Genomic DNA, 18,780 nt, shown 5'->3' with positions numbered 1-18,780 from the left:
GACAAAGTCAACTGGTTAAAAAGCAGGCAGAGTTGAGATTAGAATTCTGGTCTATCTGTCTCCAGAACTCACACACATTGCCTCTGAATACACCATCAGCCCCCTTTAGATTGTCTCCTCTCAATTTGAAACCAGGCATTCTCCACAACCAGAGCAGTCAAGGATCCAAGCATGTGTTGAGAAGGGCAGGCAATACAAAAGAACGACGTGACCCAACTGAGATGGAACAAATTGAAAATGCAAAAGGAGGTACAGGGACACAGAAATAAGCAGAAGTTGTGAGATGGGTACACAGTATACGGGTCAAGATAAAGAGAAAGCTGCGTTTGGGAAACCTAAAGGGGAAAACTCTTGCTTTTATCTCTGTATATGGGAGAGAGCAAAGATAACCTCAAGGCCACGGGGGGGAGCCAGGAAGGATAAGGTTTCTGAGAAAGTGAATGAGACAAGGGAGGATAAAACTCCGGAGGACTACAAGGCTAGGAGAGGCTTAGTGTGGGAAGGAAGAAAGGCCCAGGGCAAAGAGGCAGGCCAGAGCAGGCACTGGACACCAAACCTAAAAATGTGATGGGACTCCCTTCCAGCCTGAGCCTCTTCTAGTATCTCAGATACTAAATACTCTCCAGCACTTGGGGGTCGGAAGGGGGAAAGTGAAGAGAGCGGGGATTGTAAAGTGCTCTAACTCTAATGGGGACTGAGAATGGATCCTGGCACACATTTTTTAAAGCCAGTAGGCCTAATGGTAATGGCCCCCTCCCCCTACACCACTTCCCTAGCTTCAACCCCAGCCACACCCACACGCTAAGGACCATCCAGGAGGGGGAGTGTGTGTGTGCGCGCGCGCGTGCGTGCTCGTGCCTAAGAGAGCCTGAGAGACAGACGAGACAAAAAAGAGACCGGGAGAGAGAGAGTGCGCGCCAGAGTGCGGGGGGGAAGAGAGAGAGAGGGACAAGGACAGAAAGAGGGAGGGAGGGAGACAGAGACAGAGAGACAGAGAAAGGAGGAAGGAGAGCTGTCGGCCTCGGTGAGGAAAACTACTGAAGAGATAACGCTGGGGGCTCCTGCGCGAAGACTCAGGGAGAAGATCTCAGAACTTACCCTAAGACCGTGGAAGGAGTGGGGGAGTGTCTTTGCAGGACCTGGTTTTGGGGTCATCAGGCAGTAACGGTTACTGCATAGGCGTTGTCACTGAGCCAGAGCCATTTAACTCGCCCTGGGTGGCTGGAGACCAGGCTTAAGACACCCCACAACTCTGAGTCTCAGAATGGTTAGGGGGGCCCGAGGCTGCAGACAAGGGGAGGAGGGGCACGTGAGGGTTGGGTCACTGCCTCCCCCCACCCTTCGCTGTCACTCATTACCCCAACAGTCGCCCAGGGGGCGGGCCCCGAAGAGGTGGGGTTGGGGGGGAGGGTAATCTTGGCAGGCGCCTGCGGCATGGCGTAGGTAGGGACTGTTGAGGGGGGCGGACGCCGGGGGGTTGAACACGAGTGGGAAGCGGAGAGAGACACGGGGAGGGGGAGGGGACCGGGAACCATTTGAATGAGAGGAGGGGATCACGGGTAGAGTGGGCTCCAGGAGGTAGGGCGGGCACGGGTGTTGACGGGGGCCAGACTCTCAAGCCAGGTAAGGGAAGCAGGTGCGTAGATCTGTTTTTTGTGGGTCAGTGTACTCGGCCCTTTGGTGGAGAGGGGGTGCCGCCTTCCCCGGGGGCGGGCTTCCAAGCTCCGGAGGCTAGCTTTTCCTCCTCAACTAACGGGGCCCCGGGCGGGGGCTCAAGCTCCATCTCCAGTGCCGACGTTCCACTCCACAATTTCCAGGCGTCCACTGGGCTGGGAGTCTCGCGCCGGGGGCCGGCGCTGTCTCGCGAGCCCCCTCCTCGAGCCAGCCAATGGGGTTGGTTGCTGGCGCCGCCCGCCCGCCTGGTGCAGAGCGCTGGGCGCTGTGAGCGGCGCTGCCATTTAAAGGGGCCGCGACCCCTGTCCCGGCTGCTAGGGAGGGAGGTGGAGAAGGAGCGCGGGGCCGTCGCTGTCTGCAGTTCTAGGCTTGTAGCCGTTACACTAACCCTGCCGCAGGTAGGGGTCGAGCCTGATCAAGCCGAACCGAACCTGCAGGCGGGTTCTCGCAGTAGCCGGGAGGGGGGTCTAAGGAGAGATCGTAGCTCCAAAATGTCTTCCTGTAAATGCCTGAGGTGGGGGGTGGGCAACAGGAGAAGGAGGACTGGGGGAGCAATAGGAAAGGGGGACTGGGCTGAGGAAGTGGGCGACCCTGAAAGGTAACTGGGGGGAGGGGTTAGGAAGGGCAGTTTGTGGGGGCGAGGGAAGGGCTGAGGGAGGACCATGCAACGCGGGGAGGGGGGGTGGGGCCAGACAGGGTGGGTAAAGACTGGGGAACTGGGGGGCTCTAGGAGAGAGGGGAGGGGATAGAAACTGAGATCGCGGGGGCGGGAAAGGCTCCTGTTGGCAGCGGCCCTGGGAGACTCTAAGGGGGCGTTCAGCCCGAGTTGTGGGGGGGGGAGTGAAAGGTGAGGGGGGAGGGGAACTGGGAGTTGCAGTGGGGTGGCGGGGGCTAGGCGGGCGGGTGGAACGACGGACTGCCTGGCGAGTGGGGCACAGGGCCAGGGCGGGGAACGCCTCTCCCCACAGGGGGCGCTGTATGTTGGTGGGGGGAGTGGTCATTTGCAGTAAAGCCTGTGGAAATGCTTGTCGGTTGTGGTGGGGGCGATTCAAGAGAAATCCAAGTGGATGATGGGGTGTGTCCCAGAGCCTATATAAGAAGGAATTCTGGCGAAGACCACCTCTTCTGTCCTCTTTTCTACCCCTAACCTACAGCCCATATCCAGTCATCCTCATGGACCCCAGTGATTTCCCCAGTCCGTTTGACCCATTGACCCTGCCAGAGAAGCCCCTGGCTGGAGACCTTCCAGTAGACATGGAATTTGGAGAGGATCTCCTGGAATCCCAGACTGCCCCAACTCGAGGATGGGCCCCCCCTGGCCCTTCTCCATCCTCAGGAGCCCTGGACCTGCTTGATACCCCTGCTGGCCTGGAAAAAGACCCTGGAGTCCTGGATGGAGCCACTGAGCTGCTGGGGCTGGGGGGGCTGCTCTATAAAGCCCCCTCCCCCCCAGAGGTGGACCATGGTCCTGAGGGGACCCTTGCATGGGATTCAGGAGATCAGACCCTAGAGCCTGGACCAGGGGGCCAGACCCCTGAGGTGGTGCCACCTGACCCAGGGGCTGGGGCAAATCCCTCTTCACCTGAGGGGCTACTAGAGCCTTTGGCTCCAGATTCTCCAATAACCTTGCAGTCCCCACATATTGAAGAGGAGGAGACCACCTCCATAGCTACAGGGCGAAGGGGCTCCCCTGGGCAGGAGGAGGAGCTTCCCCAAGGGCAGCCACAGAGCCCAAATGGCCCCCCCAGCCCTTCAGTGGGAGAGACTCTGGGGGATGGAATCAACAGTTCTCAGACTAAACCTGGGGGCCCTAGCCCCCCTGCACACCCTTCCTTGCCAGGTAGGTTGCCTGATCAGCTGGAAAATCAAGGATGGGGAGAGGGTGGGGGTAAGGAGGGTGGCTGTGTGTTTGGGGAAGAAGTTGTGGGAGGAGGGTGGAGAGATAGGAGTAGGGATATGTATGGAGGAGTTGGGAGTTTGGAAGGAGGAGTGGGGGTGTGGTGAAGAAGGTTAAGGAAAGTAGGGGTAGGGGGAGCTCAGTGGCTGTGGAGGAGAAATAGGGGTGAGGTTTCAGGGGGTGGGTTGAGAAGACTGGGTTCGGTGGCAGAGGTTCCCTTTTTCTTCCCCCAGTGGGCTTTTGGTACCAGGGTCCTCCTTCCTTCGGGATTTGGGGAGGACACCAGGCTTCTTGGTTCTAAGATCTTTCTAGCTGTTTTGTTCTAGATGAGACTGGGGTTTCTGGGTTTGATGAATGATAACTAGGCTCTGGAGCCACCAAGTGCATAGTGATTTCAGAGGAATGGTAGACATGCAGGGCCTAGGATTGTGTCTCTGATAGGGGAGGGCCAGCCTAGACTTGAGAGGCTCGCATTTCTCCCCAATTCTGCCTAGTGTTGTGCCTCTCCCAGGCTGTGACCAGGGTCTTAGGGCTTATGTAACCACCTGAGATCGGGGGAACCTCCCCATACATTAATGCTTCCTTTTTCCCTTGCTGCCTTTGGGTGGTTGCATTTGTTTTTGTTGATAAACTATAGATGCTTGATGAAAGGTGTGTTACTTGTATTGCCTTAACTCCCAATGATTGGGACAGAAAGCTGGTGGGAAGGTAGGATTTTTTTCATGGAGAATAGCTGCGTGCCGCCCCCCCCGCCCCCCCCGCCCCCCCGCTTAGTGCAGAGCTCAAGGTAACCCTGAGAGGGGCCCCAAGAAGCCACAGGCACTCGAGTTTTCCCTTTCAGTTTTGAGTAAGTTCTTCCCCAGGAATGGAGGCGGGGGTTGGGCCAGGGAGGGGGTGGTGAAGGCAGGCTCAAGATTTAGGTTGCTTTCTGCTTCCTTTGCAGGAGATGGCCTGACTGGGAAGGCGAGTGAGAAGCCGCCTGAGAGGGTGAGGGGGGGAGGGGATTGGAAGGAGTCTGGTTCCCCCTGTAGCTCTGGGAAGGACAGACCCTTCATTTTCCCTCCCAGATGTTGCTCTGTGGAGGGTGTGTGTGAGGAGAGTTAGGAGGAGGGAGGGAGCGCTTGTGTCTATTGCTTCTTAAGGAGAAAGTCCAGCCTCCTTTTCTCCCCTCCTCCTAAGCGCAGGGCCAAGGGTCCCTACTCTCCCTTCCCCCTCCTATTTCTGTACCCCCCCCAAACCCTGTACTAGTGCAGCTGGCCCTTTAGCCTGCCCCTGGTGTCAGCTTTCCTCCCCTCCCCATGTTTCCAAGGTGCAGAAGAGAAGCGAGCGCGTTAGAAGAGTAGAGCCTCCAAAACCTGAGGTTGTGGATTCCACTGAGAGCAGTGAGTAGGCCTTGAGGAAGTGTGACCCAGTGGGATGTGGCGGGCCAGGGATCTCAGGGCTCCTGTAGCGCTGCACTCTGCAGAGTGCAAAGCGCCTGTCTCTGCTCTGGGTTGGCATGGGAACCAGGGGCAGTGGGGGAAATTGAAAACAAGAGCAGTGAGAATGGAGTTTCCTGTTTCAGCTCTGCCATCCCTGTCCCTGAATATTCTCACTTGGATCCCTTCCTTCCCCTCCCTGGGAGGTTACAGAGTAACTAAGGGAGAGTGACACCGGGTGGCTCGAGATTCCAATGTAATAGGGGCGGGTATAAAGCCAAGAACTACAGGGATTGGGGATCCCAGGATCAGCTGAGCTACCTGTTGGTCAGGTGATGGCTGAAGGCCTGGTCCCTCAGCCTTTTCTCCCTGCCCCTCCCCCCTCTTCCTCAGTTCCAGTGTCAGATGAGGATTCTGATGCCATGGTAGATGACCCCAACGATGAGGACTTTGTGCCATTCCGGCCCCGGCGCTCTCCTCGCATGTCCCTACGCTCGAGCGTGGCACAGAGGGCTGGGCGCTCAGCGGTAGGCACCAAGATGACTTGTGCCCACTGCCGGACACCCCTGCAGAAGGGCCAGACAGCCTACCAGCGCAAGGGGCTGCCACAGCTTTTCTGCTCTTCATCCTGTCTCACCACCTTCTCCAAGAAGCCCTCCGGCAAAAAGACGTGTACCTTCTGCAAGAAGTACGTGAGGGTCCCGGGCTGTGGGGAGGGCAGGGATCAGGCTTGGAGTAAAGGGTGAGACAGAGACTCTGTTGGCAAGGACCTAGCAAAGTGGAACTGGGAGAGAGGTGATTTAGGGAGGGGGTCCGAGAGTATTTTGGTTCTGTTGTCCTTGATCCCAGAGGAGGGGGGGTGGAGGCTGATGAAATGAGAGGGTGGTACTGAGTGAATGTGCAAACCTGTCCCCACCTCCAGGGAGATCTGGAACACCAAGGACTCAGTTGTGGCGCAGACTGGTTCAGGAGGCTCCTTCCATGAGTTCTGCACGTCTGTCTGTCTCTCTCTCTATGAGGCCCAGCAGCAGCGCCCTATCCCCCAGTCTGGGGATCCTGCCGATGCCACTCGCTGCAGTATATGCCAGAAGACTGGAGAGGTGAGGAAGCTCGATGGGGGCTAATTTACAGAGCCTGGCCAGCCCTGAGCTGCCCCTGCAATCCTGGGGCTGCAGGGGCCAGGCCCTGTGGAAGAGGGGAGTGGGGAGGGGAAGCAGCCATCGTGAGGGAGCGTATTCAAGGATAGAGCTTCTCCAGGATGTGTGCAGCTGGCCTTCCTTGCCTCCCAGGACCTCACCATCAAGTCGGCAGCCCGATGTGCAGGTTGGGGGGTCCCTGGGCCCACTGTCTGCTGTGAAGGTCTAGGGTGAGGCGGGGCGGGCCATCCTTGCACTAGGGTGGGTGGTGGTGGCCAGGCCCCAGCTCAGGGTGTGTGTGTGTGTGTATGTGGCAGGTCCTGCACGAGGTCAGCAATGGCAGCGTGGTGCACCGGCTCTGCAGCGACTCTTGCTTCTCCAAATTCCGGGCCAACAAGGGACTGAAAACCAACTGTTGTGACCAGTGTGGGGCTTACATCTACACCAAGACCGGGAGCCCTGGCCCCGAGCTCCTCTTCCACGAGGGCCAACAAAAGCGGTTCTGCAACACAACCTGCTTGGGGGCGTACAAGAAGGTGGGGCCGAGGGAGTAGTGCATTAGAGGGCTGTGGAAGGGGGTGCGGTCCTTGGGTGAGAAATAAAGGTGCCTGACGGGTCGAGGGCTGGGAGAAATAAAACAAATAAAGGGGGTTTCCATTGTATCTGTTATGTTTTATTTTTGAAGCTGGCTGGTGGATACACAGGTCTTTGTTATCTCATCATCTATACTTTTTTTGTATGCCTGAAATATTTCATGTTTTAAAAATTTAAAAAAATAAAAGTGAAGGGACAAATCCAGCCTCAGCCTCTCCTTCCCCATCCTCACAGAAAAACACACGGGTGTACCCATGTGTCTGGTGCAAGACCCTGTGTAAGAACTTTGAGATGCTATCCCATGTGGACCGTAATGGCAAGACCAGCTTGTTCTGTTCCCTGTGCTGTACCACCTCTTACAAAGTGAAGCAGGCAGGGCTCACTGGTAGGTGCAAAGCCCTCTTCTCTGAGACCCCTGCTGGCCTTCCTTCCACCTCCCATACTCCCTTCTTCTAAAGTAACCCCTGCTGCCCGACTTCAGCCCCAACCACATCTTCCCGTGGGTTTCCTGTTCCATCTCTGCACTGCCTTACACCTTCTGTGTGCTCTCTCTCTCTCTTTCTCTCTCTCTCTCTCTCTTTCTCTCTCTCTCTCTCTCTCTCTCTCTCTCTCTCCTTTTCTCTCTATGCCCCAGGCCCTCCCCGACCCTGCAGCTTCTGCCGCCGCAGCCTCTCTGACCCCTGTTACTACAACAAGGTTGATCGCACAGTCTACCAGTTCTGCAGCCCCAGCTGCTGGACCAAGTTCCAGGTACTCCAAACCCTGGACCAGGGATAAAGGGTGTGGCGACGTAGAGAGGGTATGAGATTTGGGGTAGGTAGGCCTGGGCAGAGCAAAGAAAAAGCCTGACTTCCCCTACCCCTACCCGCCCACCACACACATCTTGCCCCTCCCTTACTTGTCTTCCTTCCCTCCAGCGCACAAGCCCTGAGGGGGGCATTCACCTGAGCTGTCACTACTGCCACAGCCTCTTCAGTGGCAAGCCTGAGGTCTTGGACTGGCAGGTAAGATCCCCACCCCCACCCACATCTTGCTACACAGAGACATCTGTCCGAAGGGGTCCTTCCACTTGGCTCTCGCCAGGTCCAGATGTCACAGCCCTGTCCTCCCCACCCTGTGCCCCCGTCCCAGGACCAGGTGTTCCAGTTCTGCTGCCGTGATTGCTGTGAGGACTTCAAGCGCCTTCGGGGTGTGGTGTCCCAGTGTGAGCACTGCCGGCAGGAGAAACTCCTGCACGAGAAGCTCCGATTCAGTGGGGTGGAGAAGAGCTTCTGCAGCGAAGGTAAGGAGACGGGGAAGGGGCAGATGAAGCGAGGAGAGCTCGCAGTGTGGCCCGCGGGGCCGGGGCCTTCTGCTCCGCACGCTCTACCCCGTCTGTCCCCGGGCTTTGGGCACGGGAGGTGGTTAGAGGTTTCAGGTGCACCGCCTTGCCAAGGTTGGGTCTCACGGCCATGGAGATTTCTGCGTCTCTGGACTCTTCCCTCTCGCCCCGTTTCCAGGCTGTGTGCTGCTGTACAAACAGGACTTCACTAAGAAGCTGGGATTGTGTTGCATCACTTGTACTTACTGCTCCCAGACCTGCCAGCGCGGAGTCACCGAGCAGCTGGATGGCAGCACCTGGGACTTCTGCAGCGAGGACTGTAAGAGCAAGTACCTGCTGTGGTACTGCAAGGTAAGGGGGGCAGCACGTTACAAAGGCGGGAAAAGGTGGCAGGGAGCACGGGCTCTTGTGCTGCCATCAGGGTGTGGGCCGATCTCCAGGGAGGGGGCTCCGGCTTACCCAGCCCCCGAGGGGAGCAGCACGGCTTATCCCAGGGCAAAGGGCCCAGCACATTTTAAGGAGGCAGGTCTGACCATCCTGTTGACACCCTCAGGCTGCCCGGTGCCATGCCTGTAAGCGCCAGGGGAAGCTGCTGGAGACCATCCACTGGCGTGGGCAGATCCGTCATTTCTGCAACCAACAGTGTCTGCTGCGTTTCTACAGCCAGCAGAACCAACCCAACCTGGATACCCAGAGTGGGCCCGAGAGCCTCCTGAACAGTGAGTCCCGGGCAGGGGGCACAGTCTGTTAGAACTGGCCTGCACTCTTCTGATCCTGGGCCTGGCCCCTTTCTTCTTCCTCTCCCGCTTTCACCTCATCCCTGGCCAGATGTCCTGGTACTGCATTCTCTTTCAGCTTTTGGACTGTAGAGGTACTAGAGGAGTCTCGTTTAAAGGTTCTGAGAGTTAGATCCTACTGATTTTCTATAAGGGATTTACTGTAGGGAATGGGTACCTGCCCAGGTAGGGTGGGGCATATGGGGGCTGTGGTTAGTTTTAAGAGAGAACGAAGTGTTGGCATAAGCTCTGCCTTTAGTGAGAGTGAAGGCTGTTGTTTCTAGAATGTTACCCTGGCCCCTCCGCACTCCAGGGGCACTAAACTCCTGAGGGCCATCTAAATGGAAGGCCTTAAATTATGGGTCATTGGGGGGACACTGTTTTTCATCCTTGGCAGCCATGAGCAAAGAATCTTTTTGGCCACTATTGCTGGGACCTAGAGAAGACTAGACCTGGGGGTGGGAGTGGAGGGAAAATTTGAGACTTCCCATTCGTATTTGGTGTTCTCTAATGAAGCTCTCCTGGAGCAGGGGTGAGGAAAACGGAGAGTTAGTGCCTCACATGAGAGCTTTCGTTTGCTTTGATCTACAGGTCAGTCTTCTGAGGCGAAGCCCCAGACACCCTCTCAAACCAAAGTGGAGAACAGCAACACTGTAAAGACCTCAGAGGAAAATGGGAATCTGGGCAAGGTCAGGGCAAAAGCCAGGGGGTAGGATGGTCGCAGAGGAGGGCACCGTAGTCAGCAGCACTAAAATTCCTTTGTCTCTGCAGATCCCTGTGAAGATCCGAACAGCCCCCGCTGCTCCCACCCCTCCTCCACCCCCACCGCCCCCAGCAACACCCCGCAAAAACAAAGCTGCCATGTGTAAACCACTGATGCAGAATCGGGGGGTCTCCTGCAAGGTGGAAATGAAGTCCAAAGGGAGTCAGACAGGTGAGTGAGGGTGCTGAGATGCCACAGGCTGTATTCCATGGTCTTGGGCCTCCAGCCCTGTGCCTGGGAACTGGACAAGGGGGTTTCTTAGGTGGCCGAAGCGTCCTGCATATTGTCGTCCTAGAATCCCAGAGTTGTCTCTCGACATTTGGTTCAAGGGCAGTTTTGTGACACTGAGCACATGTTAGAGCTTTGGCGGGGGTGACAAGCACCAGGTCCTGGGTCAGATGTGACCCATCTGGCAGGCGCTCTGAGAAGACCCCTTTTTTGTCAGCAGAAGAGTGGAAGCCACAGGTGATCGTGCTGCCCATCCCAGTGCCCATCTTTGTGCCAGTGCCTATGCATCTGTACTGCCAGAAAGTCCCGGTGCCTTTCTCAATGCCTATCCCGGTAAGTTTTCCTGCCCTTCCTGGTGGGGGCCTCCTTTACCCTCCCAGGCTTGAGACCCACCCTGCCCCCTCCCTCTCACCAGCCGTTCCTCTCATCTGCTGGTGTGGTTCTTGGCGTTTAGTTGGGATTCGTGCCTCCAGGTGCCTGTGCCCATGTTCCTGCCCACTACCTTGGAGAGCACAGACAAGATTGTGGAGACCATCGAGGAGCTGAAGGTGAAGATCCCTTCTAACCCCTTGGAGGCCGACATCCTGGCTATGGCAGAAATGATTGCAGAGGCCGAGGAGTTAGACAAGGCCTCATCTGACCTTTGTGGTATGCCATGGACAGCGGCGGTGAGGGAGACAGGGTGCTGCCAGTCTGTCTCTGCCTAAGGGGGCGGAGAGTGGTGATCTTGGTGCCTGACGGGTTGGGGGAATAGTTGGGATCAGCCCCTGAAAGCCAGTTGAGGGCGCCAAGTAGGAGCTGCAGGGACTAAGCCAACCTCTCTGCCTCCCAGATCTCGTGAGCAACCAGAGTGCAGAGGGACTTCTGGAAGACTGCGACCTGTTTGGGCCAGCTCGGGATGATGTCCTGGCCATGGCCGTCAAGATGGCCAACGTGTTGGATGAGCCTGGGCAAGACTTGGAGGCGGACTTCCCCAAGAGTGAGTAGGATTCAGGGCGTGCCCGCTGTGTACAGTAGCATTTGAGCCATCAGGAAAGGAGTGTTCCTTGTTACCTGAAGCATGACCCTAAACAGAAGACTGTCACAACGAGCGGTACCAGAGATACCGGGACAGGCAGACTATTCTATGCTTGAATCTTGTTGTTGTTTTTGTTTGTTTGTTTGTTTGTTTTTTGCGGTACACGGGCCTCTCACTGTTGTGGCCTCTCCCGTTGCGGAGCACAGGCTCCGGACGCGCAGGCTCAGCGGCCATGGCTCACGGGCCCAGCCGCTCTGCGGCATGTGGGATCTTCCCGGACCGGGCTCCGGACGCGCAGGCTCAGACCGGGGCACGAACCCGCGTCCCCTGCATCGGCAGGCAGACTCTCAACCACTGCGCCACCAGGGAAGCCCTGTTGTTGTTTTTTAATTGTGGTGAAACACATAACATAAAATTTACCATCTTAACCACGTTTAAAAGTTTACAGTTCAATAGTGCTAGGAACGTTCCCATTGTTGTGAGTTTTTGTGTGTATGTGCCTCTGAGCACGTTCTCAGTATATAGCTTTGTCCTGGTGACTATGATGAAGCTGTCTGGGAGGCTCATCTCGAGTCAGGTGAACGAGTAGCAAGGGTGGGGTGTGAGGACTACAGGGTTGAGGTCTTAGAAAATTGATTTCTTCTTCCTTTCCCCTCTAGATCCTTTGGATATTAACCCCAGCGTAGATTTCCTGTTTGACTGTGGCCTGGTAGGGCCTGAGGACGTGTCTACTGAACAAGACCTTCCCCGAACCATGAGGAAGGTGAGGGCTGGGGCTGCTGTATCCACAGAAGAGGGATGGAGGCTCAAAGGGCGAGGTGGGGGGTGGCTTTTCGTAGCCAAGTCAGCAGCCTTAGTTTCACCTTCCCTAGCCTCCTTTCTCCACCACTGTGAGTGCTAAGGTACAGCCAAACTCTGCTCTCTCCCCAGTTCATCAGAGGTTATAAGAGCTGTTCCTGGGGTTCTGCGCTGTGGAAGCTTGCTGTGTTCTTTCATCAATCCCCACCTCCCTTGGTGGTGAACACTGTCCTGACTAGCTTCCATGGTGCCCTGGCCTTACCTCCACCACTCCCTCCTTTCTCTTCCCCTCCAGGGTCAAAAGCGGCTGGTGCTTTCAGAGAGCTGTTCCCGGGACTCCATGAGCAGCCAGCCTAGCTGTACTGGACTCAACTATTCATATGGTGTCAATGCTTGGAAGTGCTGGGTGCAGTCAAAATACGCCAATGGAGAAACCAGCAAGGGTGATGAGCTGCGCTTTGGCCGTAAGTACCCAGGGGGGGAGGAGGGGAAAGGGAGCAGGGGCAGGGCTGTGATTCAGCTGTAGATGTCTACAAGTGATAGGGCTGTGATCACTTAAGGGTATCCTGTGAAGATGAGGAGGAGTTGCAGAATAAGGGGAGATGCCATCTAGGTTTCAAGGCTGAGGGCTCTTTGTGTAATTGGTGGGTTTGTTCTGGAGCTGGACGTGACTAAGGGGTGGAGGGGTTAACGGTGGAGCTAAAGGAAATTCTTAATGTGCAGTTGTCTTAATGCCAGCCACCTCCACTGTGTATCACTGCAGCCAAACCTATGCGTATCAAAGAGGATATTCTGGCCTGCTCAGCTGCTGAGCTCAACTACGGTCTGGCCCAGTTTGTGAGAGAAATCACTCGACCCAACGGTGAACGATACGAACCTGACAGTATCTACTATCTGTGTCTTGGCATCCAACAGGTACCCCTTGCACCCTGCCTCACTTGCCGTCACTTAACACAGCAGGCAGGGTCCCACCAGAAATGATCCTGTCCCACTCCCTGTTCCTCACCTTGTTTCCTGCCTTGAGCAGGCAGCTTGCCTTTCATCTCCTACTCTAGACACGACAAGAAATGAGAATACTCTTCTAAAATCAAAGCTGTGTTCCAGGACTTTTGACCAAGGAGCAGTCTTCATTGCTCTGCGGGCCCCTTTGTCATCCTGAAACCCACTTTAGGAGGGGAGGGATGGGCAGAGCTGGGTTCCCTGAGTGGTGGGGTAATGTTTGGTTCCCACTGGGAGACGTCAGCCGTGCCTCAGCTGACAAGGGGGTCTGGGCTTGTGAAGAAGCGGCTGTGACACATCTCTTCCAGACTTCCTCCTCTTCCAGCAAGGCCTCAGCTCCTCAGAGCTGTAGGTATACCTGGGGAGAACCACTCTGGATCACTAAATCCAGCAACTGTTTCCCACGGGCTCCTAACCATCAAGGTCGCCATGCGTGGGGCCTTTGGCCTCATCGTCTTTCCTCTAGGGCCTAGAGTCTAGCTCTATGTGTGTCTGTTTTTCTTTTTCCAGTACTTGTTGGAAAATAACCGAATGGTGAACATTTTCACGGACCTTTACTACCTGACTTTTGTTCAAGAACTCAACAAGTCTCTGAGTACCTGGCAGCCCACACTCCTCCCCAACAGTAAGGGACAGGGACTTAGCAACCCCTCCGCCCTTTCCTCCTTTCTTCCAGTGCACCATTCTGAGCCCAGGGCTCTTGGGTCTGCCACTCTTCACAGAAGGGTCTGAGCATAGACGTGTGTAGTAGGGTGCCTCAGGGTTAAGAGCTAGAGGAGCCAGAGCCCCTGTCCTTGAACATAAGGAGGGGATCAGGACTTAGGTCTGAAGAGCTATCTCTGGGACCCAAAATGGTGACCAGGGTTTGAGTGATAAGTGAAGGGAAAAAAAGGAAGAAGTTGTGGGACTCCTCAAGGTTTACATCGACCTGCCTGTAACTTGAGGATGGTGAGCGAAGCTCTGAATGCAGGTGGAAACTGTTAAAAAAAATATCCCCCCCAAAAAAACCCACCCAAAACCGAACCAAAACAAACCGCAAAATCCAGCCTTCCTGTGCAGTATAGCGAGGCATCAGGGTTTTACGTGCAACGGTCCCTCACCGAATGAGTCTGGCGTGCCCAGTGCTTGTGAGCCGGACATGTGGGAGCAGAAGCGGTTGGGTTTGTGTAGTCAGTCCCTCCTGACCAGCCTCTCCCCCTTGCCCGTTGCAGATACGGTATTCTCCCGAGTGGAGGAAGAGCACCTCTGGGAGTGTAAGCAGCTGGGGGTCTACTCACCCTTTGTCCTTCTCAACACCCTCATGTTCTTCAACACTAAGTTTTTTGGGCTGCAGACGGCTGAGGAACACATGCAACTCTCCTTCACCAACGTGGTGCGGCAGTCCCGCAAGTGTACCACCCCTCGGGGCACCACCAAGGTGGTGAGCATCCGCTACTACGCCCCTGTCCGCCAGAGGAAAGGGCGAGGTATGAAGCTGCCCCCTCCTTTGCTTTTCCCCCCTCTCTGCTTTCCCCTTCCGTGCCCCACCGTGCCACCAGGTTGGCCCTCTCCATTGCCCCCAGCTTCTCTATCCTTCCGTTCCTGGGTTTGCAGAAAAGATGAAAACAATCTGATGGGCAGTGGCTATTGCATAAATAGGAGGTCACCCAGCTGCCTGTTTCCCACTTTTCCTCATTTCAGGGCAGTTTACTTTTGGGGCTGGGGTGGGGTTGGACAGGTGGGAAACTGTTGGGTGTGTTTGGCTGAGGGGAAGAGTTGACAGGAGTGAATGACAGCCTCTCCATCGCTCTTTGCTAGTGAGCATAACTGCCACAGCACCTTGGTTTCCATTCTGGCCCTGGAATCAGTTCCCAAGGTCCCTTCTGAACCTGAGCCTCTACCAGGACTAATGTGCCAGGGGCTGGGGCCATCGCTGTTTATCCCAGAAGGCAACCCCAATCTTGCAGTAGGGTCTGTTTTGTCAGTTTTTCCATGTAACTTCTGAGATCACCTCTTCAGGAAATCAACTTGGGGAAGATGATGGAGACTTTAGCAGTGAGAACCAGGGTACACTGCAGAGCAACACCCTGCAGAGCGTTGGGTTGGTACAGAGAGACTGACAGACTCTTCTTCTGCCTTTATTTCTCCATGAGACTGTTTTGTGTCCTGAGGCCTTCCCCCCGTGCCCTGGACTGTGCTCTTGGAAGTGCCTCGTTGGGACTGCACTTTTAAGGAGTCTGGTTCATTCGTCTCCTCCACAGACACTGGTCCTGGGAAACGGAAGAGAGAAGACGAAGCCCCCATCTTAGAGCAGCGTGAGAACCGCATGAATCCCCTCCGCTGCCCTGTCAAGTTCTATGAATTCTATCTCTCAAAATGGTGAGTTGGCAGGTTCGCAGGAATGGCATTGTGGGCGGGACCCACAGGCTCTACTTCGCCCAGGAACTGATCTCTGTCCTCCCGCCCCACCCCCACCCCCACCCCCACCATTGCAGTCCTGAAAGCCTCCGGACTCGCAACGATGTGTTCTACCTGCAACCCGAGCGGTCCTGCATCGCCGAGTCACCTCTCTGGTATTCTGTGATCCCCATGGACCGCAGCATGTTGGAGAGCATGCTCAATCGCATTCTGGCTGTGCGTGAGATTTATGAGGAGCTGGGTCGTCCCGGGGAGGAAGACCTGGACTAAGCCCACGTGCTGCCCGGATCCATCTTTCACACCAATGTCTGTCCCGTGGCCACGTCCCACAGGGCGATTGGCCCAGGAACCAATGCTACTCATTCTGAAGGGCCCTGACTGCCCTTTTCTACTCATCCATTCCCTGCCTTCCCTAGGAATCCCTGGCTTTTGTCTTCTCCCAAACCACTTGACAACCACAGGGCCCCAGTTCTCTGTACTGAGGGACTGGTCTCCCAGTGATGGGCAAAAACCAGCTAGGCCATTTTCTTTATGTTTCAGAGTAAACCCCTTCTCCTGGGGCCAGACTCTGGGTGGAGTATTAATGGCTCTGGTGATCCTGTTGGCTTTGGGTTTCCTGACCCATCCCACAAAGGTAAAGGCCCTTGTTCCTAGGTTTGGCCAAGGGAAGAACCCAGCTGCCTTCTCTGCCCTGTGCCCACTCCCTTCTCTACTCTTCCCCGGTACCAAGCTAAAGGGTCTTGTATGAAAGATACGAGAGAAACCATGAAAGTAACGAGGGGACCATTTACCTAAAACACAGAGCTTAGGCACTCTTCCCCTCCCATGAGGTAACTGGTGGTTGGAACCTCCTCGCCACCTTGTTCCCCCTCTCCACCCCTGCAAGCATCAACCCTTGGTGCTGCAATTAAAAAAAAATCTTCCAGGGCTTCCCTGGTGACGCAGTGGTTGAGAGTCCGCCTGCCGATGCAGGGGACACAGGTTCGTGCCCCGGTCCGGGAAGATCCCACATGCTGCGGAGCGGCTGGGCCCGTGAGCCATGGCTGCTGAGCCTGTGCGTCCGGAGTCTGTGCTCCGCAACGGGAGAGGCCACAACAGTGAGCGGCCCGCGTACCGGAAAAAAAAAAAAAAAAAAAAAAAAATTCTTCCAAATGCTTTCCCTCAAAGGCAGAGAATGACTCTTAAGTATGGGGAGCAGACTCCTGTCCCCTTGGTTTATGTCTTTGTCTCTCTCTGCCATCTTAGGTTGGCATGAGCCATGGTGTCAACATGCTTAGCCCCCTTCTGTAACTGCTTCCCTTTAGTTCAGTGGACAGAGTTCCCAAGGCAAAAACTACCTTGTGACTTGGGTTGGGGCTGGGTTCCCCACTCTTGTTCTTCCCCCATCGTGAGAGCCAGGCCAAGCCTGTGTGGGCCCTGGGTCATGCAGGATGGGATCTGTAGTCAAAGGATAGGTGAGGAGCTGTGGGCGTGGGTCCTGCCCCCACTGCCTCCATCTCCTCTCTTCCCCATCTTGCCTCTGTAGTTCCAGAAAACTCTTAGCATCTGGCAAAGGGGGTACCCAGTTCTTTCCCTGTTGGCTTTGCTGTTCCCCCGCCTCCTTTTTGTGTTTTTATAACTGTCACCAGTTTAGCCACTGTTTAAATTGTATATATTGTTCTGAGGCGCCTGGCCTGTCCCTTCAGTGAGCCATGCCCGCCCTTGTGTTGTAGTGAGAAGCTGTTGTCACGACTAACCTTCTGTCTCTGGAATTGTTTGTTTCAAATAAAGAGTTAAAATTGTCTTTTGCCTTCACTGGGGGAGGGAGAACAGTGTATGGAGAGGTGAGGGATATAGAGGAGCAATGCTGGACCACTTCAGATCTCTCAAGGTATAAAGAAGTGAGGTGTCCCACCACAGGTTGAGAATCATTTTTACCCAGCTCACTGACCGGACCCACTAGGAGTATGGGCCTCGTTATAACAAGTTTCCAAACACTTAAGGGAAAAATTTATTCAGCAGCTGTCTATTAAGAACCTACTATGTTTAAGGACCTAGATTCCATGTTTCGGAGAAGACAGAGATTAACTAGACCGGGATCCTATCCCCAGCAGGCTCTCGGGCTAGAGGGGAGACAGAACGGTGCACAGTTAGTTGCAAGATGGGCAGAATGAAATAAATACCTAGTGCTATGGGAAAGCAGAGGAATAAGGAACTCATTTCAAGTTTACAGGGGGGTTGTGTGCAAGTTCACGAAGGGAGGTGGCATTTGACCCGGGCCTCCAAGAGTAGGTAGGAGGGGTTGGGGGACCAGCACCATCAAAGGCTGCGATTTTCTAACCCGGGAGGGACAGGATCAGATCTGTTGCTTTAGGGAGGAGATCCCTAGGACAGTATGAAGGATCGGGGGTGGGGTAGATCTGAAGGCCAGGACAGCAGTGAAAGGTGTGTGGCTAAGAGATTCTGTGAGCCTCGATGGGGATAGAGAAGCAAAAGAGAGGATGAATTCAAAATGAGTTTCAGACATTGTGAAGGTCAAGTCTGCAGGCTATGGAGGAGAGGGAGGAATCGAGCATGAAACCAAGGTTTCTAGCCTTGATGATTGGGAAAGTGAGATACTTTTTTTAAAAAAAACAAGAAAACAAATCCACACTTTATTTACTTTTCAGTAAGTTTAAATCCTTGAAGGGTACGGCGTCACACGGATTCTGTGTCCGATGGCCTTAGCACGAAGGTTCCTTCGGAATTTGGCACGAACCATGCCACTGTTTCCATGAGTGCGAGTTACGTTTCCCCAGATTACTCTGGTTTTGTTAGGTTTTCCACCAGGAGTTGCTGTGTTGTTCTTTGCTTTGTACACCTAAGCACATCTCTTGCCTAGATAGAATTCAGTTTCATCTCGAGCATAAACACCTTCAATTTTAAGAAGAGCTGTAGGCTCCCTCTGGTTCTGGAGACACCGCTTATGGCCAGCAAAAGTGGCCTTGGGCCACAACCTTCGAGACATATTTGTCGTTTTAGAAGTCCTGTTCCCAGCAGGCCTCCACAGGCTCCAAGATGCCTGAAACAGCGAAGGTGAGACACCTTTAACCAAGTGGGGAAACATTAGAGGCAGGGTTTCGTTGTTTTGTTTTTTGGGTTTGTTTGTTTTTTCAGGGGAGTAGGGGTAGGAGGAGGTTGGTAACAAGCTGAGATTTTTTTTTTTTTTTTTTTTTTTAGTACGCGGGCCTCTCACTGTTGTGGCCTCTCCCATTGCGGGGCACAGGCTCCGGACGCGCAGGCTCAGCGGCCATGGCTCACGGGCCCAGCCGCTGCGCGGCATGTGGGATCTTCCCGGACCGGGGCACGAACCCGTGTCCCCTGCATCGGCAGGCGGACTCTCAACCACTGCACCACCAGGGAAGCCCCAAGTTGAGGTTTTGATCACGTTGGGTTTGAGACTCCATTGAAACATCCATGTGGTGGGCTGTGCAACATGGCATAACAGAAAGAACACCCAAACTTGAGTTTTTAATCATAGCTCTGCCACTAAAACTTGAGCAAACCTACATTTCTGTGTCTCCCCTAAAAAATACATTCATATTCTGCCCTGACTTTCTCACAGAATTGTTGCAAGGGTCAGGTGAGAAAATGGATATGAAAGCAATATTGATGCTAGATATTACCATATAAACTAGGCAGTTGGAAATGTGGGTCTGAGGCTTAAAAGAGAGATGAGTTGTCTGTTTTTTTCCAGCTTTATTGAGATGTTGTTGGCATATAACATTGTATAAGTTTGAGGT

General features: G+C 54.7%; 1 protein-coding gene and 1 pseudogene across 4 annotated transcripts; one reads left to right on the top strand and one right to left on the bottom strand.

Annotated features, from left to right (window-relative positions):
• The first annotated feature begins 969 nt into the window (after positions 1 to 969).
• On the top strand, positions 970 to 16,800 carry ZMYM3 (zinc finger MYM-type containing 3). Of its 3 annotated transcripts, none has more exons than XM_082609880.1 (25): positions 970 to 1,024; positions 2,829 to 3,514; positions 4,515 to 4,558; positions 4,881 to 4,953; positions 5,383 to 5,677; positions 5,912 to 6,089; positions 6,443 to 6,661; positions 6,954 to 7,104; positions 7,354 to 7,469; positions 7,637 to 7,723; positions 7,851 to 8,001; positions 8,219 to 8,391; positions 8,594 to 8,759; positions 9,408 to 9,505; positions 9,588 to 9,750; positions 10,028 to 10,140; positions 10,281 to 10,455; positions 10,640 to 10,786; positions 11,485 to 11,588; positions 11,919 to 12,087; positions 12,387 to 12,538; positions 13,133 to 13,247; positions 13,834 to 14,088; positions 14,863 to 14,980; positions 15,097 to 16,800. In XM_082609880.1, the coding sequence occupies exons 2-25, from the start codon at positions 2,848 to 2,850 to the stop codon at positions 15,287 to 15,289; spliced, it is 4,122 nt and encodes a 1,373-aa protein (XP_082466006.1). In that variant the 5' UTR covers positions 970 to 1,024; positions 2,829 to 2,847; the 3' UTR covers positions 15,290 to 16,800. The 3 variants fall into 3 exon arrangements, with proteins under 3 accessions (XP_082466006.1, XP_082466007.1, XP_082466005.1); XM_082609881.1 differs by lacking the exon at positions 970 to 1,024 and adding an exon at positions 1,950 to 2,072 and having other exon boundaries at positions 4,887 to 4,953; XM_082609879.1 differs by lacking the exon at positions 970 to 1,024 and adding an exon at positions 1,950 to 2,072.
• Positions 16,801 to 17,672: 872 nt separating this feature from the next.
• Positions 17,673 to 18,033, bottom strand: LOC309796910 (large ribosomal subunit protein eL33-like; annotated as a pseudogene). The gene has a single exon. The product of its transcript is annotated as a large ribosomal subunit protein eL33-like (transcript).
• Between the last annotated feature and the right edge of the window lie 747 nt (positions 18,034 to 18,780).

Source organism: Mesoplodon mirus, assembly GCF_964341445.2.
Source record: "Mesoplodon mirus genome assembly, chromosome: X".
NCBI lineage: Eukaryota > Metazoa > Chordata > Mammalia > Artiodactyla > Ziphiidae > Mesoplodon > Mesoplodon mirus.
The sequence above is the reverse complement of the archived record's forward strand: the minus strand, read 5'-3'. Positions and strand labels throughout refer to the sequence as shown.

Bases quoted from the DNA above. Each gene is read 5' to 3' on its own strand.
- ZMYM3 (XM_082609880.1), top strand. From the start codon at position 2,848: ATGGACCCCAGTGATTTCCCCAGTCCGTTTGACCCATTGACCCTGCCA. The intron at 5,678-5,911 runs GTACGTGAGGGT...CCCCACCTCCAG, and splicing joins ACGTGTACCTTCTGCAAGAA to GGAGATCTGGAACACCAAGG. The intron at 14,089-14,862 runs GTATGAAGCTGC...TCTCCTCCACAG, and splicing joins CCGCCAGAGGAAAGGGCGAG to ACACTGGTCCTGGGAAACGG.